The sequence below is a fragment of the Argiope bruennichi genome, chromosome 4 (genome assembly GCF_947563725.1).
Source record: "Argiope bruennichi chromosome 4, qqArgBrue1.1, whole genome shotgun sequence".
NCBI classification, from domain to species: domain Eukaryota; kingdom Metazoa; phylum Arthropoda; class Arachnida; order Araneae; family Araneidae; genus Argiope; species Argiope bruennichi.
This window is the reverse complement of record NC_079154.1, coordinates 9,568,320-9,595,650: the sequence shown is the minus strand read 5'-3', so window position 1 is coordinate 9,595,650 and position 27,331 is coordinate 9,568,320. Positions and strand designations below refer to the sequence as shown.

Genomic DNA, 27,331 nt, shown 5'->3' with positions numbered 1-27,331 from the left:
TTTGCAGTTTTTTACTGATATTTATTTATAGCAATTGGTTGGTATACAATTTGAAAATAGTTGAGACATTCACTGCCACTGTATAATGAAATCAAGTTTTTGAATTCCTATTTTAACAAATGCATATCACAGAGTATGGCAAAGGATCATTGCAAATGACACTGCTCACACAGATGAGAGGATATTTCAAATTCAGTGTGAAGAGATAAATGAATGAAGCACTCGATTCCTTCTGATTAAACTTGTAAATCAGAAAAGTAAATCACAAGTCAGTTCGATTACACACTAGGAAGACACCTGGCTGACTGTTCAATGCCTTCCACAACTCCTTTTGAGCCTAAGTTGCTATGGAGCAAGAACTCGTAGAAGAACTTACTAGAACTGCAGGATTCTAACCATATCTCATTGCTGCCAATGTGTTCTGGCAATCTTGAATGATCCTTCCTACCGAACAGTCTATATGTGCCAATCTTGTCCAACTGAATACACTTTTGTTCTCTCCCACCGTTATGTTCTTGTTACTTACGAAAACTGAGTTCGCATCTCCCTTTAATAGTTGGACAATTTTCTTTGAGTTGCCTTCCACTTTTCAGTTGTCCTTGTTTAATGAAAAAGCAATTGCTATGTATAACTGCATATGTAATTATTAAATAACTGCTTAGTTTTGTGAGTATCGCATTTGAGACGTTGCAGAAAGAAAAATGCAACAGACTTTGAGTAACCATGACAGGTGCTTTTAATTTGTAAATAGGAAAAAAATGACATCAGGTAATTAGATTTTATTTTCATAAGATAATTGATATTTTCTGATTAAATTTTATTAGTACTTAGTATATAGATTTGCATCACAAAATTTTTGAAACATTTTAGATTTCGAGAAAAAAAATAGAAAAAAAGGAAAACCCCATATTAGTTATTTTCATTTTAAATCTATTGTCGACTTAAAAAATAGGCTAAGTATGCAGCTGCCTATGTTCTTGGATCCTGAGGTCTCTAGATTTTTTATGGCGTTTTTGTAGCAATTTAATATAATGTTTCCACTCAATTTACAAAGGCCATACACTCGAACTTGTTGAAATAAAATTAAAATACAATCTTTTTAATATTTCTTTAAAGTTTGTAGCATTATTCGCAAAATAATCTTAATTAAATACTTTTTACAACTGTTTTTTTACTTTAGAAATTCCCTGAAATTAAATAAATATGTATCAGTATATAAACTCTTCCTTCTTCAAACTGCATAGATAGAAATTGAAATTAAAATCAACTAAAAAAATTCTTGCTTTTAGCAGCTGGAGGGAGAAAAGGGGGCCTCGAGGTTTGCATTTCTAAGAGTCCCTACATGTCTTATTCTCGCTCTGTTAAAAATGTTACGAAAAAAAGATGTCTGTTTTTGTTTCTAATATATTAGTAGTTTATCCTCTGAAAAGATTATTTTAATATTATAGATATTATTTTCATGACTATATTTTTAAGTATTTTAGAGTCTGAGAAGAAAATAAATAAAACTATTTTAAAAAATAAGATTTTAAAACTTTTTGGCATCTTTTCGTGACAGAAACATAAGAAGCGGCAGAGTGCATTCCTTCTTGGCTTATAGGTATGATCTGGGTGTACCAAACTGATTGCTGCTTCTAAGTCATCAATAACAATGCTTGTGTCACGACTTGCAAAAGACATAAAGACGTTTCCAAGATCTTTCAATGATTTTTTGAAGTCTTCGCCGTGGTCATCTTCGATTGAACTGCCTTGGCTTCCCATCGAATTCAGCTGATCTTTAGTGCTTTCATATATGATTGGGGTGCTGCAAAATGTAAAATATAAAGCATTATCATAAAGAATTATAATAAAAATTATTATGTGTGAATAAATTTTCAATTCCATTAATAGGAAAAATTTAATAAATGCAGTTTTTAACACTTTGTACTCTGATGGTTCCTCTCAGGCACCATTCAATACAGCGCATCATTTTAACATTTTATTTGTTTATTTTTATTGCTAAAACAAATGGTAAAAAGATCTAGGTTTATTTTCTGGAGAAATAAAACTAACTTTAGCTCAAGGTCATCACAAACTGATTACTCCGACCAACCAGAAGTAACACGGAAAAACTTGAATGATTGGACCACCGCAACAGCAACACTGGCGGTAACTGCGATTGAGTCCCAAGGGCCATCACCGGTTCCGGTATAAATCTTCCCTAAGGAGGTACGTCCCGTCATCGATAGGAGGAACCAGTCTCCCTCCTTTTCGTGTACCTGCAAGAGTGGCGAAAACCAACCACAATGCCGGAAGCTTCCCGTCCTCAATTACGAGGTGCTCTCCGTGGGACTTTTAGTTCAACATAAAACTATTGTATAGATTTTTTTCCCCGAAGCCATAAGCAAGTTATTGTATTAGGTGAATAATTAGGAATTGAATTATTTTCCCTAGTGCAAAGGGTTAAAGCATACATTTATTAGCGCACGAGAAATATAATATATTTTTATTTCATTTATTTTCTGCATTCGACACCTCAATTAATATAATTGCAAAAGAATATATTATATATATATAGTTTTTTTTTTCAAATTCACACATATCATATTGCAGCACGGTTATGGAAAGCTAAAATGCTAAACTTAATCGCTTACTTGATAATTAGATTCGAAAAGTTTTATAAAAGTATAGTGCCATGAAATATGCACAACTGTACATAATTTAAAAATTCTATCGAGAGGGGTATCCAGAAACTGAATTGTCTTTTCAATTGTTAAAGCATTTGTTCACATATTTGTGTTTACTTCGCAAACTCGCTGACAAATAATGGAAGACATTTTTAAATTGCTGAGGTCGGCATTTAAAAATTTTTGAGTGTTAAAAATAATTTTATACTCCGTAGTTACTTTCTTCTTTTACGAAAGGAGTGCAAATGCTCTTGATGAAGAATGAATGGGCGGTGGATTCTGACTGCTGATGATTTGCTTACAGAAGGTGAGTTTAATTTAATTTAGTTATATTAACGCCCCGTTTTAAAGCAACACTAGGGACCTCGTAATTTTCAACTGCGGTTAGACGACGGGGACCACACACGAGCTGGCACCCCTCTACAAACTTTCACATCACACCAGCAGTTGGTTCCGACGTATATAACGTGCGTCAGATCCGATTACACGAGGGTTCTTTGGTGGAATCAGGTCTCGAACCTGAAGCCCTTCGATTCCACAGCCGAGACCTTACCACCAGGCCACCACGGCCATGGTGAAGTTGAAAATTAGGTTAAGGAGAATCGTACATTTGCTATTATGACGCTGTCAGTGCGTTTTTCACAAATTTACCACTCATTTCTTCATCACAACAAGTGGCTACTTTCTAAGAAGAAGGCATACAAAAGCTCGATGATATTGCTTCAAAAATGGCGGCAACTATCTTAAAAAATAGCTTAAGCACTGTACCTCATTATGCAATAAAAATTTTTTTCTAATAATGTTTTTTTTTTCAATTAGTTAACTAGGCTTAGTTTCTGGATATTGCTCCTTCACTAAGATATGAATGAAAAAGAAATCGATTACAATTATGAGCGGAGAAAATAAAAATGTAAAACAAAATATGTCAAATAAAAGTGTGTAAAAATAAACGATACATATATATATATATATATAATTTTCCGAAATTAAGAAATGGTATAATATAATTGTTAATAGAATTATTAAAATGTAGAAAAGTTACTTAAGAGTTACTTCATTGTTTTAAGTTGTCTTGTCATCTAAAACACGCTGCGATATTTACACCCAGATATAGAAACGAATAAAGGAGAAAAGAGAGAGGGAAAGTTAGAATATCGACTTTCCTCTTTTAAATAAATATTATTTTATGAATATGAGAAAAAAATTTGAATGAGAGTTATAAGTATTAAAGTAACGATTATCGTTAAGATGGCGTAGTTAATTCAGATGTAAATTGGAAAAAAAAAGATAAAGTTTAAAAAAATTATACTAAAGATTTTTTTTTTTTAATTTGAATGAAATTTTTGCAATTTCGTTTGAATATTTTTAGACAGGAGAATATAAAAATTGCTGCTCGATATTTGCATATATATTTTTTTAAATAGTAATCTTTCTCGAAAAAAAGTGACCATCAAAAAATAGGTTTTAAGCACATTTTTTTTTATGTAGCTGAACTGGCTGGTTGAAAAAATTCCTGTTCTAAAAGATTTGTACTACAATTTTATGATTTGTTTGATTTCTATATAGTTGTTATTTTGAGAAAAATGATGAAAATTAAATTTGAGTTTAACATTTTATCTCAACTACAATATCTGAAAAACATTCAGAGACAAAAAGAATGGTAATAAAACAACTAAAAAATAATAATCTGAAAGCAATAACGATGCTAATAATGTATTTTTTCCACGTCAAAATACAATCCAACTGGACTAATATGAGAATTGTTTATTTTAATATCATTGACAAAGTTTTTTTGTTCATATCTTTAAAAACAAATATAAACTTATCAACTCAATATTCTTTTATTAAGTTTAAATAGAAAACAATTTTTAATATTCCTGCAAGATTATTGAAATAATTCAGATACGCATGAAATGCGTAAAAGAATGTCATTATTTTGGGAATACCTGACTTTTTAACGCCAATAAATTTAATCTTTTTCAACAGCTCATAATCCTTTGTCCTTTTTAATTCCTCGTATATGAAATTAAAAAGGACGAAACAGAAAATATTGCACTTGTCAAAAAATTTGAACTCGAGATTTAAACTATCTCCCTATGCTAGCCTGGAATTCAGTCTATCTATCGCTTTGTCTGTCTGTCTGCAAACACAGTAATTCAAATACATTTTGAGCTAGATGGATGCAATTCGTTTTGCACATGTACTTTAATACATGCAAAAAAATTCATAGTCCAAAGAGGATAATTTGCAAGAGTGCCGAATACAGTCCAGTGTCACCTTCATACAGGTGGCCATTTTTAATACGTATACTAATAATAGCTATGAATTATTCTAGCTCAAGATCATTACCACAACTTGCTAGCCCATGACTCCGCTTCGATAGCCACTAGCAGTTTCCGTTTTTTTACATAAAGCACCCAAAAATACTAGAAAGACTTTACAGCATTTGGCATATCCAAAGTGTTTCATCGAATTTCTAGAATAATACGAATTTTTCACAACTCAATTAGTCTTGATTCGTTTTGATTTCTGTGCTTTTTCTAAACTTCCTTTTACTCAGATAAAATCTCACTTCATGATATTTTGAATTTTCTTTGATCGTAGTCTAAAGATAAAACGGATGCTTGTTATGAACTTTATAACATCATTCCGATTAATTATTCACATTTTAAGAATCTCGCTTTCCTGGTGGTAATTTGGAAAGGACGTGGAATTTAGTCAAGGAGGATCTCACCTCAGGTGTCGTTCTCATTATCTGACAGCGATTCAAAATGATGAGGTTCTTAGTAAAATAACCCTCGTATCGCATCAAAATGAAACGTTAATATGACTAAACTAAATATGAAGTTTGAAAGTATATAATGCATATATGAATTAAAGAATTTATTATTCAAAAGGAATTTCTCTTGTCATCATATCGTGAGGTAAATGCTATAATTATAGGTTAATTATTTTAGAGCAATTTTCATTTTTGAGAGCCATAAATAAACTATAAACAATGCCTTGTACCTTTTTCAATACCTAAATTGTTGCAGTGCATTGAGAACTTAGCCTCAGCACTTTTTGAAAGATTATAAATGTGGGATCCGTGCCTCAGAAGATCCTCTTATAACTCTCGTCATGTGACAGTGGTCCAAAATTACGAGATCTGTCCCAAAATAGTCGTTTCTCTAAAGCGAGACATTAATATAACTAAACTAAACCTCTTATAACTCAACTTCAGCAGTGGTTACTCATTTGCGAATTAGATTGCATGTGTGGAGTCAGGAGATAAGGTGCATTTAATAACTCTTTAACTTTTAATACTTCGAGGTTTGTTCGGTGTTGAGCGGCTGTGAACCATTCTATTTTGGCAGTGCGATGAAGCACTTAGCCTATACATGTAACTTAAAGATGTAAATATTTGTAATTAATATACTGTTTAATCTTAGACATCGTGTAGTTAGTGAATTACTTTTAAAATAAGTCACCATCTCCCGCATTTACATAATGCGTCAGTTTTAAGCAACCTGAGCACACAGATATTATTTCAATGCTTTTTAATTTCAGTGTTTGATTTTGATTGATATAGTCGTTTCTTTAATTAAAATAGTGAAAACTTGTGAAGAAAATTGTGCTTCCACTTACTAAAATATTTCTGGTTCAATGGACACCACAGAAATTCCTTCCATACCGACTTCATGCCTCAAACAGTCAGTTAGACCAATTGCGGCAAATTTACTAGATAAGTAAGCTGCGAAAAACGGGAGAGCAACTTTACCTGGAAAAAAAAATAACGCTATAAAACTATGCATGGACCAGCATACTGGGTACATATGTCCCAACAAAAGCAGTGAATGTTTACTTATAATTCATGGTGAATTAGAGGAAAATCAAAACAGTGTTCAATTTATGAAGTTCTCAAAAATACGTAATAAGTATTTCATTAAGAAAAACTTTATTTTGATATTTTTAAACCGCTCTTTCAAGAAAATACATTTCACGTATTCGAAATACAGGGAAATCCTTTTTATACACTCATTTTTTATACGATTTTCTTTATGTGACTTGTATTTTTTTTTAAAAAGTCCATCAAATTGCATAATATGAATGAAAAAGGATTAAAAATGGAATTTAAAAAGAAAATAGCGAATGACTCACCGCATGCTATACAATCATGCTACAAAAACTATATTAATATTGCATCCTTACTTTTATTACAAATGCGCAAAAGAATATTTTTATATGTTCATTTTGAAATTTTCTTGCATGTAATATGTAATTTATAATCAAATAAATTATCAAAAAATTTTCCCACTTGTAAATTAATTTTGGGCTTGTTTGAAAAAACCAGTTTATAGTACATCATGCAGTTTTCAGTTATATATAAGCGTATAACGCTTTGCCCTTTGCCCACGTTATCTTGTGAACATGCTGACTAGAGTAATTTTGATTGGATTTTAACTGGCCTTTAATATGTTGTATGAAATGTAAAAGTCTCAGACGAGTTCATAAATGGCCCATAAAGCCAAAGGGGGTGGAAATGATGCGGGATTGAAATTTTCGCTATAATTTTCTTAATATTGACGACAGAAAAATAAATGCAATTAGCCAAATTCGCTCCTCATTAAGACGAATCACTTTTGTATTTAAATTTTATCGATAACTGTTATATCTTAGAAATGGCGGGGGTTGTGACTTAGAAAAATATATCTTAGAAAAAGGGTTGTGACGTGTGTGTAGCTAAGTCGTACTCTTGGCCCTAGATGGCGCTACTATTGAAACAAGAGGCGTTCCCCTTGAGGTTTAAATCGGCTGTCTTCGACAGCGGGCTTGTCCATGGCAAGTGCCATTAGAAACAACAACAACAAATGATAATAATGTGAGAATTTTCGGAAAGATACTCAATATGATCACAGTTTATGATAAAAGCCTCTACAATTTATTTTATGATAACAGGTTACAGTTTTATCCATTATAATTTAAGACTAATTAACAAATGTAGTTGCTTACTGCGTTCAATGTAAGTTGTGAAGTGTTGATTCATGTGATCGATGATGGTAAATTACAGTCGATTAATCTCTGAGCTTGTTTTTACATAAATAAGAGTGGATGAATCTGGAATTAGCATATGCGTTTGTTAAATTCCACATGGACTTTTTAAATAAAAGCGATTGTCTAGTAAACCATTTTCAAGCTTCTATTTAATTGTTACGTGTATTAAAATCATAAACTATGAAACTTATCAAGAATTTTTTTTAAACTTATTTTAGATTGCGTTCTTTGAGCCTGTCTCTAATAATACTAACCAATACATTGACACACGCACATACACGCACACGTATGTATGCACATGTATTAAATGAAATTAATAAATGTATTTTTAATTCTAAAAACAATTAATTGAGATTAACATACTCAAGCAAAGTAAAAAATAAAGACAATTGATATAAACGCTATTAAGTAAATCGGAATAAGTGTTAAGATTTATTTTGATGCCTAAAATGATAATAAAAGTTCAAAACAAAAGAACTAGAAATATTATAATGATTCGACTCCGTTACTCACCCCCATGGCTCGTAACGTTCACGATCCTTCCCTTTGATTTCTTGAGTAGAGGGAGAAATGCTTTGGTGACTCTTACCACCCCCATCAGGTTGACATCGTACACATCTTTAAAGTCGTCCAGCGTACACATCTCCACAGAAAGTCCTTTGAAAATTCCGGCATTGTTGACAATGGCCCATAATTCTGTTTCAATGAAAACGAAAAGAAAATGAAAAAATGTGTGTTAGCTCCTTCATCTGGGAATTTTTTTTTTCATAGAAGTGTTATAAAAATTTAAAAGAAATTTTAATTTTTAACCGCTTAACTGTTTTGCCCGAATGCCATACGTGCATCTAGTTATCGAATTTTGAAAGTTGTAAGCAAAAAATAAACCATTCGTAACGATTGTAATTCAATATTAAAATAACTTCGAATACATAAGCGAGTCAAATATTCAATAGATTTCCATTTGAATTAAAACAAGAACATATTTCTAAAATAAAAAGTGTCATCTTATTAGGTAGTAAAGAAAATAAAGCAGTTAAATGGTTAAACTGAAACATTATAGCATCATAATGTTTTAAACTTGATTAATTTATTTTAATTTTATTTTGAAATGGAATTTTAATCACAGCAATGATAAAGTGAGCAAAGAAAACGTATTTAATAATATATTTAATTAGGGATCCAGCAATTAAAATAATATTTTTATAAAATACGAGAGCCATTTTATTCAAGCTCCGAATGGACCACAAAAAATATAGTAGTAGTAGAGAAAAAATGAAGATTCGTTTATTCGGGAATCAATTGACCAGGTATTAACTTTAACCCCCCCCCTCTTTAAAGAATATTGCTGCCAGTGTTATGAAAGTGAATCTTAATATTCCTTTGAAATTCCTCATACGCATGACAGCTTTGGCCTTCTAATCAATTCTTCAATGCAGGGAAGGTATAAAAATCACTCGGCTCTAAGTCTCGTTCTCAATGAAGGGGTACGAATATATCACAATAGAAGTTCTTGTTTAATGTGTTGATCAAGGGGTTCAAAAGAAATGAAAAATGCTGGAAAACCCAGTCAATAAATTGAATAACTTGCATGTCAAAATTGCGATTTCGACAGTAGACATTCCTGCTCCATATTCTTTCCTTTAAAAAAACTTAAAGAACTTTCAAACTAAAGAGGAGCTTGGAAGGAGTATTAAGTTTATTTCACAGCTTTGGAGGCAACATTCTTTGAAGTAAAGAATGAAGACCTTGGTTTGGTTTGGTTATATTAACGTCCCGTTTAAAGCAACATTAGGGTTATTTTGGGACGGACCTCGTCATTTTGAACCGCGGTCAGATGACGAGGACGACACCTGAGCTGGCACCCCCCTCTCCACACCACACCACACCAGCGGGAGGACGTCTGGTCAGGACGGATTTAACGTGCAACTGACCCCCTTACACGACGGTTCTTCGGTGGAATCGGGTCACGAAACTGAAACCCTCCGGTTCCGAAGCCGAGACCTTACCACCAGGCCACCGCGGCCAAGAATGAAGACCTGGCTCATCGGTATGTCCAATGCTTGAATCTTCACTGCTAATCTTGAATCTTCACTGTCGAAAACTAACCATGTTTATAACTAGGGATTGCAATACCGGACCAAAAGTTCAATACCGGTATTCGGTATTTTTTAAATCTTAATACCGGGATACCGGTTTTAATACCGGTATTAGAAATTTTAGAAAAAGAAAGAAAATACAGGCGTTTCTTTGTTTTATTTGCCAGTTTTGTTAGAGAGTGTAAATATCACAAAAAGTAATTTGTAACTTATAAATTATAACAGTATATAATCACAAAAAAGTAAAGAAACATCTTATTTATTTAAATAAAAAAAAGTGTATCATTATTCAGTCTGGGGTACTATTACAACTTTTTGAAATGTGATCTTAAAAAAACATAATGCATCAATTGTACTGTCATTAAGCCTGAAAAGTAATTTTGTGTAAAAATTACCAGCTGTCGAAAACGCTCTTTCGGTGTCTACGCTAGTTGGTGGTACTGTTAGCAATGCGCAATATACCTTATCCAAGTATTTGCCTCTAAATCCCTGATCTTCAAATAAATCGATTTCTCGTCGGATGGTTTTGGATATAGCTGATTTCTGTATTGTATTTTGGTTCGTTGAAATTTTTTTTATTTATCGCTAATTCTAATTTTTGTTCAAGAGACAATTCCTTTTCACTATCGACAGTAGTGACATCATAATCTTCGATAATTGAACCGAATTCTTCTGAATGTGGATAGGGTTGTGGGTAAAAAATTTTAAGAAAATTTACTATAAACTTAATCAGATTTGAATTGTTTATTTTCTTTTCTTCTTTTTCATTTTCATTTTTAAAATCATTATAATTATGTAAATACCGTAAGACATTTTATATTTCGGTATGCCTTTCTTCTGTGCGATTTTTCAATGTAATATATAATTCTTCAGATAGTGATGTGTGCTGTTCTTTCAGTGACTGCAACATGAAATTTATTGTTGCATTAGCTGTTAATAAATTAGAATCTCTCCGCCACAATGCCTCAATAGTCAGTTTTATTGGAAGTAGAGCTGATATAGTTCTGGATATTAAGTCGAAGAATTCACTATCTGAAAAATTAATTTACAGGTTTAAGTCGATTATTGCTTTTTGGATTGGTTTGGACTCAGTTTCAAAAATCGTTCCATCATTAGGAGTAAACTATTCCAACGTGTTTATCTAACGTGTTAATCTAATATTAACATATATTCTGTTTTATTTTCAGTTAGTATATATTTTAGTAAAATATCCTTTTTTATAGGGGAACGTTTAAATATCTTAACAATTTTTCGAACTTTATAAATTATAGGAAGCCATTCTTGATGGGTTAATATTTCATCCTCATTAGCAATATCTTCTTCAACAATTACATTGTTATTATCTTCATTGTCAATATCACTCTCACTCTTACTCTTTTCAAAGTTGGAATCCGAAGTTTTTATATCCACAGTATTTGGATTCTTTTGTTCTTTATTTTTTTGGTATAATACATCTATTACGCCTAATTGAATTCCATGTGCATAACACAACTGCTGATTTGCACCAATCAACTTTCCAACTTTTTTCATAATTGTTGCTCCATCAGTCGTTAAGGATACAATATTTTCTTTCAGAGATAATCCATGTTTCGCTCATTTAGATTTAAGCAATTAACTAAGCCGTTAATTAGCTAATTAATTTCGCCCGTTATGGAGACATAAAAACAAAAACGCATACTATTTTACTATGTTAGCGATCCTTGAACATATAGTGGAGACCATTTTAAAAATTTCTAGTTAATACCGAAAAACCGGTATTTAAACTTGTGAATACCGATATTACGAAATTGTACAAATGGCTCAAAATACCGGTATTTGGTATCCCGGTATACCGGTATTGCAATCCCTATTTATAACTTCTGATAATAAACTGATTTTTTTTCTTTCTTTTATGGCCAAACAGAACTTGAAAAAAAATGACCCTTGTATATTTAAAAACATGACGGTTGATGATTATAACATGCGGGCCTTTTGTATGAGTGCTGTTATAGCATACAGGCCTCATGTACGAGTTTACGAATCGATTCAAACAACACAGGAAGAATAACTTTATAAAAGGAACAGAAACATATCCGAGCAGCAGATATAGAACATAGCAGAATTTAAAGCTACGAGAAAGATATTAGAATAAATGAAAAGGTGCTCATGGTAAAGAAAAATTATTATAAAATGTCATCTTTATCATGTAATTGAATGCTAGATAGTTTTAAAGAAGGTCTAAGTATTAAAAGACATCTAAAACTAAGATGCATGAAGAGCTATTCTTATGCTATTTATGCTAATTCTTATGATTATTACAAATTCTATTTACCTTTACTTGTTTCATTGTAAATATGTAATTATATAATTTTTCTTATTCTCTTACTGATAATCAAAATGTTCTCAAATTTACAGGGCGTGCTTTCACTTACATAATGCAAATTTAATATAAACATCAAATAATAGAGTGGTTTGTTTAAATTTAATTCCGCATGCGTGACGCCATCTGGCAATGAATTTGAAAATAAAAGAGTTTCAAATTCATTACCAGATGGCATTTCTATGATATTTCTGACATTTAATGCGTTGTAAATTAATGATTTAAAAAATAGAAAAATAAATTTTAAATACTTACTTTTTACTATACTAATAAAATTGCATTTATTAAAATTTATTTCGAATGCTAAAATAAAAATATACTTTAACTAAAAGTTTTATAAAAGATAAAATTTGTTTCTATTATTTTAAGAAATTAAAATATATGAAAAATCAAACACGAACTGCTTTCAAGCTAGTTTTATCTACGGTCCAGACATTTCAGAATATTTTATTAAATCTTTTATTTAAAGGATAACGATATGATAAGATTATTTTAATCGTTCCTTAAAAAAGCTGTTCTATATCATTATTTGAAAAAAATATATCATGCTTTAATCTTTTCTATTGGGATGAATAAAGGAAATACAAAGGACAATTACATTTCCCAGTATTTATACTCAAAATAAATATAGAATTAGTAAGTATTTAAATTTTATATATATCTGTAGAGTTGACAAAAAATTACAAGCTGAAAATGAAAGAAATATAATTTCTTGTCAAACCATTCTCAGAGAAAAAATTCTTAAAACTGACCATTCTTTTTGATAAAATCACAAGATTTATCGAATATATAAAATATTTTTCCTTCCTACAAATTGAAATAATTCTTTCAAATTAAAGCTTAGAGTAATTTTGATTTATTAATGACCATATGACGTCAGAAAAAAATTAGAAATAAAAAATTTCAATAAAAATATTTTTTAAAAGAATACATACAGAATTTATTGGATGATTAACTGATCTTTATGTCTGAAAATACTAAAATATTATGTAGTCATAAAAAATATACAAATGAACAAAATTTCAATCTTATAACACAACAGGAAATGAGTGAAGGGGTGATTACAAATTTTTATCCTTATATTTTTATCCTCCAGCATGAAGCAAGTCACATAAAAGTGCTTCATTAATGTTAATAATCATCTTTTCATCAATATGATTGCTATTGGGACATTTTTTCCATTAACATAAATTACGATCAAAATCTGCTAGCAATATTTATTTTCATTGCTTTGTTTTAATATTCAATTTATTTTCTTTAAAGTAATTATTTTTATTTTATGAATCTTAATTTTCTTTTGTAGTACTCTTTTTTGAGTCTTTATTGTATCCTTTGCAAAGTGTTTCGCTCAAGAAAAAAAAGAAAAGTATATTAGAAAGATGTTTCGTGGTATCAAAAGTAACTCCTACTTGCAAAGCATATGGAAACAAGAGTTTTTGATATCTCACCTGTTTTTTAAGAAACTTTTTAAAGTTACATATCTTTAATGATATCATTTTAAATATTAAACATTACATTTCAAATTTTCTTCGCATTTATTTTAATTTAAATTGAATTTTATGTTTTATTTACAGTTAAAGAAAATAATTTTAGGATATAGATTTTTCATATTAGTCTCAGCTCACCGCTTCACATTTACTCACTCGGGTTACAGTTTTTGATAGCGAAACCGAAATTCATCAAATGATAATCGTTTCCTAGTTTAACAGTGACATTCAAATAAGTTTTGCTAAAATATGGTACAAACCATGCAAATTTATATTTTTGCTGAAATTCCATTAATATTAATAAACATATTTGAAACGAGATAATTTATATCAGTTCCTAAAAACACTTGATCCCTGAAAGTTTTCGAGAAATGGGGGGGGTCAAAATATTTTATTCAAATTACAAGATGGGTATAATGTTTTTTGACAATTATAAATATCTATTGCGTTAAAACTTAAAAAGTATTATATTGAGACGTGTTTCGTTTTTGTAAACTATAAATACATTTATTAAATTTGTAATTAGATCGATTCGCTAAGCAAATTACAACATGTGCTCTCTTTATAGCTCAAAAGATTTCATAATTTTCTGTTTCAGTTCTTATCATAGGATATTTGGCATTTGCTTTGTATCTCTATTTACAGCATCATATGCTGTTCAAGCCTTCAATGTTTGATTATCACAAAACAGCGTAACAAACCTCCATAACAGCATCTAAACTCTCCTTGAGTAGAAATGGACGCGATTTCCTTTCATAGTATCACAATAGGTATTGCTTAGTTTTACGATGAATAAGTCAGTGATTGAAACATAAAAAAACACTGTCTCAGTTTTCAGATGCCAAAACAAAAGGATTTCTCATCCTCAAGATAGGGCGGAAATATTTTTTATCCATCCAGCGTTACAGACAGCGTTGAACGATTATACTACTATAGATAAACAAAACCCTAGTAATCTGCTATCACAAAAGTCCGGAATTTGAACACGAATCCATTTAACAATTTCTCTTCATGTGACCTTGGAGCAAATTATAATCTGTCAGGGTGAAATATGTTCATGTGGTATGGATAAATGTCTCTGGGCCTAACGACATCAATTCAACAGTTATCTGATATCAGCTCAAGCCCGATATGAGCTCCGATATCAGTCATCAGAAAGAGCCTGACTTGAAATCGGAATGTGGTTTTTGAACTCGGGGTAGTCTGAAACTTAGAAATGAATCAAAATCTCGTGGTTGATTTTTTAAAGATTATAACATTACGAGAAAGTACTTTTATAATTAATGATAGTAATAAGCTGATCTTTCTGAGAGCAGAATCTAAACACTTAGTAGGGGTGCACACTGCCCTTGTGAGAGGTTCTAAGGAAACAAAACGAATTAAATCTGAAAAATGCAGATATTAATATTTTAAATACTTCTTACCAGATGAACCAAGGTTTGCTTTCACGTATTCAACAGCTTTCTCCACACTTTCGTTCTTTGTGACGTCCAGAGGTAATATATGCAGGCGGTTGGAACATTTTGCCTTTAGTTTCGATGCACCTTCACTTTCCGTGTTCAAACATGAAGCGAATACATGAAACCCCTTCGAATCAAGGCGCTTGGCGAGCATATTTCCGAATCCTGAATCGCATCCTGAAATTCAAAATGGAATTTAGCTCCTCTGATTATTTTAAAGGCTGCTGGCGAAAAGAATCGACTTTCATTAAAGTATTTTTTTTTATATTTTTAATGCATTTTTGAAACATTTACCTTTATTAATTATTATATTCGAACTCAAGTAATTTGATATTACTGTAAGTTCATATACATGGAATAACAAAACACGGGTTTCGCTCCAATAAAGCTGAATATCAAATTCAAGCTATGAAAATATTAACCAGCTCACTGTATACTCTACAAATTAATATGTTTATTATTATTATAGTCATCTAAAGTAGAGATTCGCAAAATATAAATCGTAATCCGCAAGTAGTTCGCTACTCAATTTTTGGTAGATTCAGACAAGATCTTGAATGAATGGATGTCATTTCACAACCTGCGGAAGTGTGACGAAGGCATGGAATCTTCATCAAATCACATGATAGTAACCTGACAGAAAATAAAGCAATGCGCAAACAAGAGATAAGTGTGGATGGAGAAGATATATGATAGAAAATAACAAATATCTTCTCATTGTGCGGGTGATATATAACCAATCTAAAGTAAGAAATATTTTGAAAACGAAAACGAAACGAAATAGTTTCGGAATCGCAACTAAAAATTATTTCTTATTCAAACTAAACCAAAAAAGGAACAGGAAAAACACCATAGTATTTAGAGAGCGCAAATGCAGCTACTTCTAAAACACAGATGAATTGAGACAAAAGTAATAAAAACCGAGTTAATAGGAAAATCAAATTAAAACAAATAAAAGAAAAGAATCCGGCCTGAAAACTTTTTCAAGGGTCACCCTCAGACAGGGATTTAAAAAAAAAATGATTTTTTTCTGTGAAGGAATGCAGACTAAACTGTCTAATAATGATTCCTCGTGAATCCCCTGAAACTCGAAAATCCCCTGAAATGAGGCCTAAGAAATATACCATTTTAACAGAAAGGAAAATACAAAACAATAAATTAGAAGAATACATCCACTAATAAGCAAAAATACAATAACAAAAATACCATATATTAACACTCAAACCAGTAATGAAACATATATATTTGTGCTGTGAAACTTTCTTGGGTCGCATGTTCTTTCAATTTGAGACTTCATTTTAATGTTACGTTCTCCATAATATCTCACATCCACTCATTTAATCAGAAACTCGTCGTTTTCACTGTGAACCATCATTTGTTTTTGATCCGTCTTAAACTCCAAGATGATCATTACCGTTTGTGTATATGTTCATTTTTATATTATGTAAGCATTTATATTTAACAATAAATATTTTTTTCATAAAAGTTTCCTTTAGGCACATAAAACCTCTACTGAAAAGTTTGCTATACCTGTCTTCAAAAATATAAATGAATCACTAAAAATTCAGTTTCAAAATGTGACTCATAAGTTTGTGGGAAACTTTTATCTAAAGCCTTTTGATTTACCAAGAACATTATTTATAAATACTACTATTAACCAGAAGGAAATTTTAGATTAATTTCCATCTCTTTCTGCGTAAATAAAAATGAACTAATAATGAACTGCTTCGAAGGGGAAGAAATAAAAACTTGCATACATTCTGAACTATGATGTTTTCATGGATAGTGGACTCGATTAAAAGGTTCCTTACTCAGTGAAGATTATGAAGAATTTTCACAACTGAAGATTGATGATAAAAACGCAAAAAGTTAACAAAAAAGGTGACTTTTTTTTCTTATGTCCAAATGAAACTTAACTGAAAAATGAGTGTGTGTCCAACATACTGTAAATTGTTGGAAATGTATTGGTAGATCTCAGCAGTGATATAAAATAGCAGAGAGATAACTTTACTGCCATTAACATTTTATCATCTTTCATTCTAATAATGTATTCATTCCATAAAGTGTCTTGAAGTAATGAAATTGAATTCATTCTTACAAGAAGAATGTAGGTAGAATGCATTTTTATGTAGATTAAATGAAAAAAAATAAGCCACCCCCTTTCTTTATCGCTTATTCTCTCATAATGCTGTTACCCTCTACTCAGGTGTGAAACTTAGACCTTTTGTGAATTTTAGACAAATCCATCAATGCCACGCATTCTCAAAATTTCATTAAAAAGGGGTCAGAGACAAGGGCAAGATTGAAGTGTGACAGTTTCAGCTAAGTGCTCCCTCTTTCTTACAATCCTTCCTTAGAATGACTGAGTCCCACACATGAGCGTTTTGTGCTTCCTAGAATAGTAAATAAAACTCAGATCGATTTTTGATTGATTGAAATAAAATTAACACATTTGAAATCCGAGAATTATAGACATTTATCAAATTTCATTTATTTAAGTCGTTATGTTTCAATGCGAATGTATAGACCGACAGACAGACGTGGACTGAGTTGGTTCAAAATCTGATACAGATATGCTCTTGAAATGCTAAGAACCGTATACCAAATTTTATCTATTTAGAATTTTTTTTATATATTTTGAAGTTATCATTTCACCTTTTCGCAGACAGAGAGACACACAAACATCTTGAAGATGGATTCCATCCAAAAGTTGAGAGGAACTTATATTGATAGAAATCTGCAAATGTAATGTTAATTCCATATAAAAAAAAATCACTCGTTTAACTCTAATAATTTTAGTTATTATTGTAACTGGACATAATTTCATTTTTTTTTTGTCTCAAAGTGGTTTGGAACTAATGATTCATTAAAATCACGAAGCCAAATTTTTGACAATTATAATACTTTATGTTCATATATTTCATATATGAGAAGATAAAAATAAAAATAGGGATTTGATCAGTGCCAAAATTAAACTGAAACTTATTTCTTGTTCTTTGTGAAATTTGCAGTATAGCACTCACTGCGTTTTCCATTTCCAGCATTCAGTTCTTTCCAAAAATATTTTGTAATATAACAGCATGCTCGTATCACTTAAAAGGCTTGGTGAACTTTCTTTCGCTATCTTTGTCTCAGCAAATGCAATGATCATTTAATATAAAATGAATTTATGAAGATAGGTAAAAAAAAAAGCGCTCATGTTTGGTGATGAGTTGATTAATTTTTGAATAGAATGAAACTAGGTGTCGATAAGCTCAGTGTTCATGGAAGGAGATACATTTCCTTGTGAAAAGAAAAGACTGCAAATGATCCATGAATCTCCAGACTTTTCCACATAGAACCGTGACTACTTTGTTTATAAGAAGATCCATGATTCAGCAGTAAAGAATTCGGAGCATGAACAGTTTATATTTATATCCGAGTCAACATTATTTGGATACTTCAGACTGATGCCTTGCTTTTCGCTGTCACCTTGCCCTTACTACCGTGGTTTAGCGAGAATAAAGACTCCGCTACCAAGTGGCTTCAACAACTACATAATCTTCTTCTTCACTGGTGTACAGTCCCGGATGGCCCTGGCCTTTCTCAGAATTGCATTCCACGCAGTCCTGTTCTGGGATAAAGTTTTCAAATTTGTCTCCTTAATAGTTTTGAAGCCCTTTTCTAGGCAATCAATTCACATAAATTTGGATCTTCTTTGGTTAACTAAAATAATCTTTTCTTTGACTGGAATGTCATCCAATCTTATTAAGTGCCTTCAGCGTTTAATTCTGTGTATTAACTATCTAATATAATACCGTACTTAATGCAGGCTTTTTAACTGAACTTTTTATTGTTTTTCTTTCATTTACTAAAATAATTGTGTCAGTTCTTCACATGTGGTGAAATATATAATCATATTTTTTTCTATTCCCAATCATTTTTCTCTTCTACAACATTGTCACTCGTAAGTTAGTAATACATGATATATATTTCTGTTTCTTCACATTGTTCTTCAATCAATATAAATCAACTGTTTCTGTACAATTTCCATTTCATAGACCATAAGTAAAAATTATTAATTCAAAATTCTTAAATTTTTTTTTAAAACATGCATTTGTCAATTAGATATTAGGGTGTGTTTCAAATTTTTAGGAACACCATATAAAAACATAAAATCGGAATAATTTTTACCTAATATCTGTAAAAACTAGTTTGAAAAACATGAAAAATTAAATATAATAAAAAAATCTAAAATAATTAAATAAATATCAATGCTAATAAAAGAAGAAAATAGAAAAAAAATGCCAAATTTGTGTTTCAAATTTTTAGGGACAGCTAGATGAGATGGTATGTAAATTCAAGTTAAATCTTTATTATTGCTCATTTTCATTTACTACCAGTTGTTTTAATAACTTAAAAAGCTTATATTGAAAACGTCCACGTTTGTACTTAATTTTTTGCCGAAGAAATATGGCTACAGGTAAATGGTTATCAGATCTTGAAAAAGGCCAAATAAAAGCTTATTACAACGAAAAAAAGTCTTTGAGAAATATTTCAGCCCTCCTAAAAAGTTCAAAACATGCTGTGGAAAATTATGTGAAGCAGTTAAATGCGAAATCAACTGCCATTCAAAAGCGATGACCTAAGCCAAAGCTCGATTCACGTACCCGCAGGAGAATTATTCAGAAATGTGTAAATGGAAAATCATCAGTACGAAAAGTAACAAAGGAATTGAAACTGGGATGTTCTTACACTTTCGTTTGGAGGTCAATCAAGAGCAATAAAAACATGAAATATGCGAAAAAGGCTTGCAAACCACCACTTGCCAAACAACACAAATTACAACGTTTATCCTGGGCAAAGGAATACCTGCATTTCAAAGATGAGTGGATAGAAGTCATGTTCAGCGACGAGAAGAAGTTTAATCTAGATGGGCCAGACGGTTGGAGATATTACTAGCATGATCTAAGAAAATAACCAGAGATTTTCTCCAAAAGGCAAATGGGCGGTGGATCTGTTATGATTTTGGAAGCTTTTAGCTTCAATGGTACATGCGAACTGGCATTTGTGAATGAAAGAATGGATTCTGATCGATACCAAGAAATGTTACAAACACATTTACTTAAGGCAGGACCTGAAATATGTAGTCCAAATTGGACTTTTCAATAGGATAATGCATCTATCCACAGCTCAAAATCAACAAAAAAGTGGTTTAGAGATAACAATGTGAAAGTTATGGATTGGCCAGCTAGAAGCCCCAATCTAAACCCCATTGAAAATCTCTGGGGTCTTTTGGCAAGAACAGTTTATGAAGGAGGGCGCCAATTTGATTCGAAAATGCAACTTCAACAAGCAATAATGGATGCTTGGTATTCTCTGGATAAAACACTTCTTCAGAACGTAATATATTCCATGCCAAATAGAATATATGATGTCATCAGAAAAAATAGTGCTAATATTAAACGGTAAAGAAATTTAATTTGAAGCTTTTAATTCCACTGTCCCTAAAAATTTGAAACGCAAAATTTGTGCTACTCTTTTGTTTAATTATTTCAAAGTTGAAATTTATTTGTTTAATCTAAATTATCTTACAATATTTATTTTTGTTATTTATCTAACTTGTTTCAGAAATAAATATCAAATATTTATTATTTACGCTTTTATTTTCATTTTTACTGGTGTCCCTAAAAAATTGAAACACACCTTATAATGATTTAACGATATAGATGGCAAATTAATAATTTATCACTAATCTATAATCTTGATTGAAAAAAGAAGTTAAAATTAACATAAAAAAGTTATCAGAAGATTCAAATTCAATTAAACAGCGAAGGAATCTTATTAAAACTAATAAGAAAGGTCTCTAAACGCTTTCGTCGACTCTATAAAAAAGAGATTCTATTAGATAAGAGATTCTATTCTCTTCTCCCCGCATAGAAATTTTGAACCAGATCTTGAAAAACATGCGTGCACAGATTTTTATTTTCAGAATCTCACTCATGAGTATATTGTGCTTCATAGTATAGAGAAAACTGTATATGCTTCTGGGCACCATTATTTCGATCGATGGACACCAAAATTTGAAACTGCAATTTTAGTAACAAAATCACGCACCAAATATCAATTTATTTTTTTAAACTTGCGTTTTGGAATTGTGGAGTTAATATGTATGCGAAAGTACAAACCAATACACGATCAATTCATCAGCATACTTGGTTCAAAATTTTATTCAAAAATACACATTGTATATCGAATTCCATCCATGAAAGCCTTTGCATTTTTGAGTCATTTTATTTACATACCTGCCGAAGTATAAACTGACATACGGTCAACTTCTGGGCGGATTTGGTTGAAAATTTCATACCATTTTGCATCTTAGATGCCAAATGAAATTCTATTCAACTTGTTTTTTCCGTTTAACATCATCCTGTTCATCTGTATTCAGATAGGGCCGTAGTGCCCTAGTGGTTAGGTCTCGGCTTTGAACCGTAGGGTTTCAGGTTCGAGACCCGATTCCACCAAAGAACCGCCGTGTAAGAAGGTGTGGTGCACATTAAATCTGTCTGGGTCAAATGTCCTCCCGCTGGTGTGGCGTGGAAGATTGGAGAGGGGGTGCCAGCTCAGGTGACGTCCTTATTATCTGACCACGGTTCAAAATTAAGAGGTTCGTCCCAAAATATCCCTAGTATTGCTTTAAAAAACGGGGGGTTAATATAACTAACTAACCGTATTCGAATAAACAGTCTGTCAGAGTTACTGTAAACGGATTTCATTCAAAATTTGGAAGAAATTTACAAAACTGATGTAAAGACTACGCACTAAATTTAATCTATCAAGCTCAGGCTTTTTAATTATCATGTTCACAGAGACAGACATAAAACCGCTTCACCCCATTGCAACTGCAATCTTTAGGTTCTTTAAACAGTGTGATGGATATAAAGTACAAAAAGTATATAAGAGTAAAGAATATAAAGAAAGTAAGTATAAGAAAAAGATAAAGTATATATAATATATATATATATAAGTATATATAAAGTACAAGTATAAGAAAAAGTATAAGAAAATAAAGTATATAAAAAGACACAAAGGTTTTCCTCAAACTAGAGTTCGAACTTTTTGATGATGACAATACTTTGCATACTAGAAATGAAAGACAATAAATGCATCTTTTTAAATCATGTTTTACACAAAATGGGTCAATGGTCACTATTATCGTGTTATTAGCTAGAAATACCCAATATAATTAATCTAATAATGGCCATAAGTTTTTTGAAACATCTAATGAATATGAATAAAGTTTATAAAATTACCTGTTATGAGAACAGCTTTATTTCCAGCTTCAACTCGCTCGTTTAAGAATTTTCCTTTCGTGAATTGAAATGTGAGAGCAGCAAAACATATCCATAAAATGTAAGAAGAAACGCACGAACATATGAATATTGTCAAGGACGGGAAAATAAAGTTAATCAACTTTAAAATCAGAGCCGTACATAAAAGGTGCCCCCACAGCACAAGAGTATATGTGCCGCTCATTGTGACGAGTCTACAGTCAATGAAAAATCCGAGAAAGACTGAACTGAGAAAATATAGGTTATCTCATTTAATATTTGATAGCTGATTCAGCTAGTCTTATTTTTCACAGATACCAAAAAGAATACTCAAGAGATATCAAAATAATGAAAAATGCTTTTACAGGATATTGAGTCAGATTTTATTTTATCTGAATAAAAAGATAAATATTCATGTGGTAGTTTGAACTAATAATAAAGAAGAGCGTATCTTCTCTTATTATTAAAAATATCAAATTCGACAACGATTTATTTTGGGGAGTTACAATATATGTTTTGGAATTATTTTTAAAAATTTTAATCGATTAAAAATGAATCAGAATGTCGTGTATTTTTACTGAAACTTCTGAAAATATTTCATACAAAAATGATTTCAATCACTTTAAAATTATCCTTTAAATTAAGAAAGTTAATTTAAATTTTAATCTAAGAAATTATCTTTTAAATTATTTTAGTTTAAATGACGTGATGCTTTTCTCCTTATTTTAACACATTTGTAAATATATATTTTTAATGATATTCAATAATAGTTTTCATTATTGGAATGAAATTCAAATAAATTTTTTTATATTATTAAATTCTTTAATCACATTACTTTGGTCTTCTTTTAAAGCTTGGCTAATGAAGTTTGAAAAATTTATGATTAGTAGCATCAGAATTTTTTGAAACATTTGCAACATTGATTCGAAAATGGATTTTTCTCTTTCCTACAAATGGAATCTAATAACAATGATTTGAATTCCCATTTTTACGTATTATCAAACAAAAAGGCGAAAATTTTAAATAATATGCAATCAACTGACTATTAAGCGAATATATAATTGTGTGAGGTGTGTACATGATTTTTGGCGCTCAGCAAGGCTGACTATTTATGCTAGAAGAACTAAATTTGGTACAAATGTACATTGGAGGGTGGAAATGTGCACATGGAAGAGAATTGCTTGAATTAGAGTTTTATTTAATTAAAAATTAAATGTTGGTACTTCTTATTTGAAAGTTAAATTTTGGTATTAAAAAATAAATTTTGACTTTTTTCAAAAATACCTTCTGCAAGTATTGCGCATAGATGATTTTTATACATTTTTAAAATATAAAAAAGAAGTACTTTTTTTAAACCAGCTGCGTATTTTTTTCTTCTAATTTTAATATTCAAAAAAAATATTTGTTTTTCTTTTAATTTTAATATTCAAAAAATATTTTTTTTCTTCTAATTTTAATATTCAAAAAATATTTCTATGCATAGTTTGTAACAATGATTTTCATTCTTGTAATGAAATACAACCATTTGCATGTTCATTGCTTTTTCAAAATTTAATCTCAACTTCTCTTTCATTACTGAAACTTATCATTGAAGATTCTGATTATGTTTTCGCATCTTTTGAAAACGTTGTATAAGTTTGAAGCTTTCTACTCTTATTTCAATCGGATTTTTTTTTGAAAAATTTAAAAAATATTTTACTAAGAAATTATGTATACAAAAAAATGTAAACCTTGTAATATAAATTGGCCATTTTTTTAAAATTTTTATATAAGTATAATATAAGTAATAAGATATTACTTATATAAGTATATTGTATAAGCATATAATATAAGTATTGTATAAGTATATTGCATAAGTATATAAGACATTACTTAATAAGATAATTTTATATAAGTAAGATATAAGGATCCAACTAATATCTGTTGTATATGTTCCCATTATATAATATTCGAAGATGAAATTCATAGCTCAAGAGGAATAAGAAAAGTGACACGTAACTAGATATTAGATTATATAATTACGAATTTCATGTGATTGAAGTATGTGATTTCATTAAGAAAGTTCATGAACCCAATAAACAAAACTGTCGAAAGCCAACTAAAATAAAATTATTTAATTTTTTTTTCTTTTCATATGCTGATTTCTCACTGTTTGATGATGAGCTTTGAATGTTTATATGTCAAAGGTGGAGATGAAAAGTTGATCGAGATCGACCGGTGAACCACCGCCTTTACTAAGACCTAAGACGCTCATACTAAAAGAAACATATTTATGGAACATTCTATTCTTTTTATCTCTTGAGGAAAACGAAGTTTTTCTCCTTCCTATTGACATCATTTTAAAAGCACGTTGTTCAGAACCTAAGAATAACTTTTGGAATCTAACGGAAGAAGTAAAGTATCCTAACTTTAAAAAAGTTGTACATCATTTGACATCTTTCTATCTGCGTGAATCTGCATTTTCAACGATGAATATAATTAAGACAGCATATCCTCACAGACGACCACTTAGAATCCAATACGATATTAGCAGTTAGCAATTATACATCAAGATATTGGAGATTGGTGGACAGTATGCAGACTAAGTCTTCTTCTAACTATAACTACGAGAACCGATTTTAGATGAAAATGATTTACTTTTTGATGTATTTTGAATTGTTTGATAGTAAATGTATCATTTGATATTATTGCATTTGTGACAATTATTATTATGTTTGCAGTTACGTAGATGAGTGCATATTCCGTATTTATTATTAAGTTATAGTAAATATTATAGACCTACGCCACTGGATGGACCACAATATCTCGAAAATATTAGAAGCATCCTATCCCACCACCATTTCCCCACCCTTGCTGTACGTCATTCGCATTCTATTTCTGTCCGCTTCTGGTTTGCCATTTATCATTACATTTTCTATTTAAATGTGATTCACTCATTTACTTCCTACTTAATCTCACAGTTTGTACATAGAATTTTGAGATACATTGAATATATATAAAGTTTTATACCCATTATTAAAACTCTGATTTTGACTAATTCTGATAATAATCAGTACATTAACGGAAAGTGTTTTTTTTTTTTTTTTTTTTTTTTTTTTTACCTGTTGCCATTTACACATGCAGACAAAACAGCCTTTTGACATTTCTTATCTTGACCTTTTGTAATCTATCGTGATATGATAACCTCGTTTTGTATTTTGAGACCTTGGACCACCATTATCGCTATCTGGCGGATTCTTTGATTTCTCTCAGACAATGTATTTAAAAAGGAATCACAAAAAGAAATCGGAAACTTTGGATTGAAATGTAAGTTCATTGTTCTTATGACTGATGAAGAAATTTACAGATTAAACTACTGGCAGGAGATAAAACGCAGAATAAGTGACAAAAATTTGATTCGATATCGAAGGAAGCAGGTTCTATTACAAGCATAATTGGGAAAGTAATTGTATTGAAATTTGATTATCTCAGAATTGATGTACACATGTCGGCATACATTCGGGTGCCTGTGACAGTAATTTGAGTGGATTTTATATGTATTTCATGTACTGAGATTTAAATATCTCAGAATTGAAGTAAACAGATAGTCGGCATGCATTTGGGTGCCTGTCACAGTAATTTTGAGTTGATTTCACGTATATTTCATGTATTGAAAAGAGAACGATTTCAGTCTTTATAATGATAACGTTATTGTCCATATATTTAATTTAGGGAATAAAAACAGCATTGCAAACTTGTTTTCCTAAATAAATTACGTGAAACACTTTTAAGATTGAAAAAAATGCAACAATACTCATATAAATCTACCACAGCTTAATTAAAAATTAGAAATGGGGAAAATAAAATCAAAAGAATTTTTTTTTCGCTTCATCCAGCTTTTCTCATTTAACAGATATTCTGAAATCAGACTAACAGCCAGATTTTCATTTTTTCAGATTCCCTGGAGATGGGTCTAGCGGTGGTTTCATGGAAAAGTTTAAGGACTGGGAAAAGTGTAAGAAAGTCCAGATTCGAAACCCCCTTCTTCTAAAGAAAAACCGCATAAGTGAATCTGGTGTTTGCTTGTTGGGATCAAATATTACTCTGAATTACGTGGAAATTTGGAGAGGGAATGCAAACTCTAATGTCAACCTCGTCATCTGAGAAGGGTTCAAAATTATGAGGACATTCCCAAAATAGTTCTAATATTGATTTGAAATGGGACGTAAATATGATTAAACTAAATTAAGCTAATATAGAACACGGATTTTTTCCAAAATTTCTCAGAAATATGTAATTTTGGTGTTAAAACCTCTTATCAAATTTGGGTACTTTTTTACTTTTACGGCCCCCGTTTTTACTTCGTGATTTTCAGATTGCGCCAAAATTGCCAAGTTGTCTTATATATAATGCAAACATATTAGTGATATATCTCAATTGCTTAGCTATAAAACCCTGAGGAAATAAAAATAAACAAACAGCCAAATTTGTCACACTTCTGAATTGAAATTTGATCATTCCAAATTTACATCATATTCATAATCAGACCAATAAATCGAAATAATTAAAAAAAAATAGTTTTTTCTGGTTTAGAGAAGCATAAATATAAAATTCTTCTAAAATTCAAATTGTTGCCGATTACAATATTTTCTCTTCAATTCTTTTATCACATTCAATAAAATAAACTAGAGGAGTGAGCTTTCCGAAATTTTCTGGCACACTTCCAATGAAATATGCTACTCTCTTTCTCACCCATTCTCTCCCCCCCCCGTTTAAAAATTGTAGATCTTGGTCGAAGTTGTGAGCGCCACAAGTACTCAGATTTTTATTTTCAAAGTGTTTTGCTTCGCAGTACAATGTAGAAAATCCAAAATGAATTTTGGATGGCTTTTTCGGGATTATTTGAAACCAAAAGTTGATACATAACTATTTATTTTTTG

The 27,331-nt window shown here is 30.7% G+C and overlaps 1 protein-coding gene across 1 annotated transcript; it reads right to left on the bottom strand.

Moving 5' to 3' along the window:
* On the bottom strand, positions 1–22,662 carry LOC129966963 (retinol dehydrogenase 7-like). Its single transcript, XM_056081585.1, has 5 exons — positions 22,395–22,662; positions 15,067–15,279; positions 8,214–8,396; positions 6,294–6,426; positions 1–1,804 (listed from the first exon to the last, which is right to left on the bottom strand). The coding sequence occupies exons 1-5, from the start codon at positions 22,615–22,617 to the stop codon at positions 1,432–1,434; spliced, it is 1,125 nt and encodes a 374-aa protein (XP_055937560.1). The 5' UTR covers positions 22,618–22,662; the 3' UTR covers positions 1–1,431.
* Positions 22,663–27,331: the final 4,669 nt, after the last annotated feature.

Coding starts and splice junctions, on each gene's coding strand:
- LOC129966963 (XM_056081585.1), bottom strand. CDS start 22,617: ATGAGCGGCACATATACTCTTGTGCTGTGGGGGCACCTTTTATGTACG. Junction 15,280..22,394: donor TAAAGCTGTTCTCATAACAG/GTAATTTTATAA, acceptor TTTGAATTTCAG/GATGCGATTCAGGATTCGGA. Junction 8,397..15,066: donor AGCAAACCTTGGTTCATCTG/GTAAGAAGTATT, acceptor TCATTGAAACAG/AATTATGGGCCATTGTCAAC.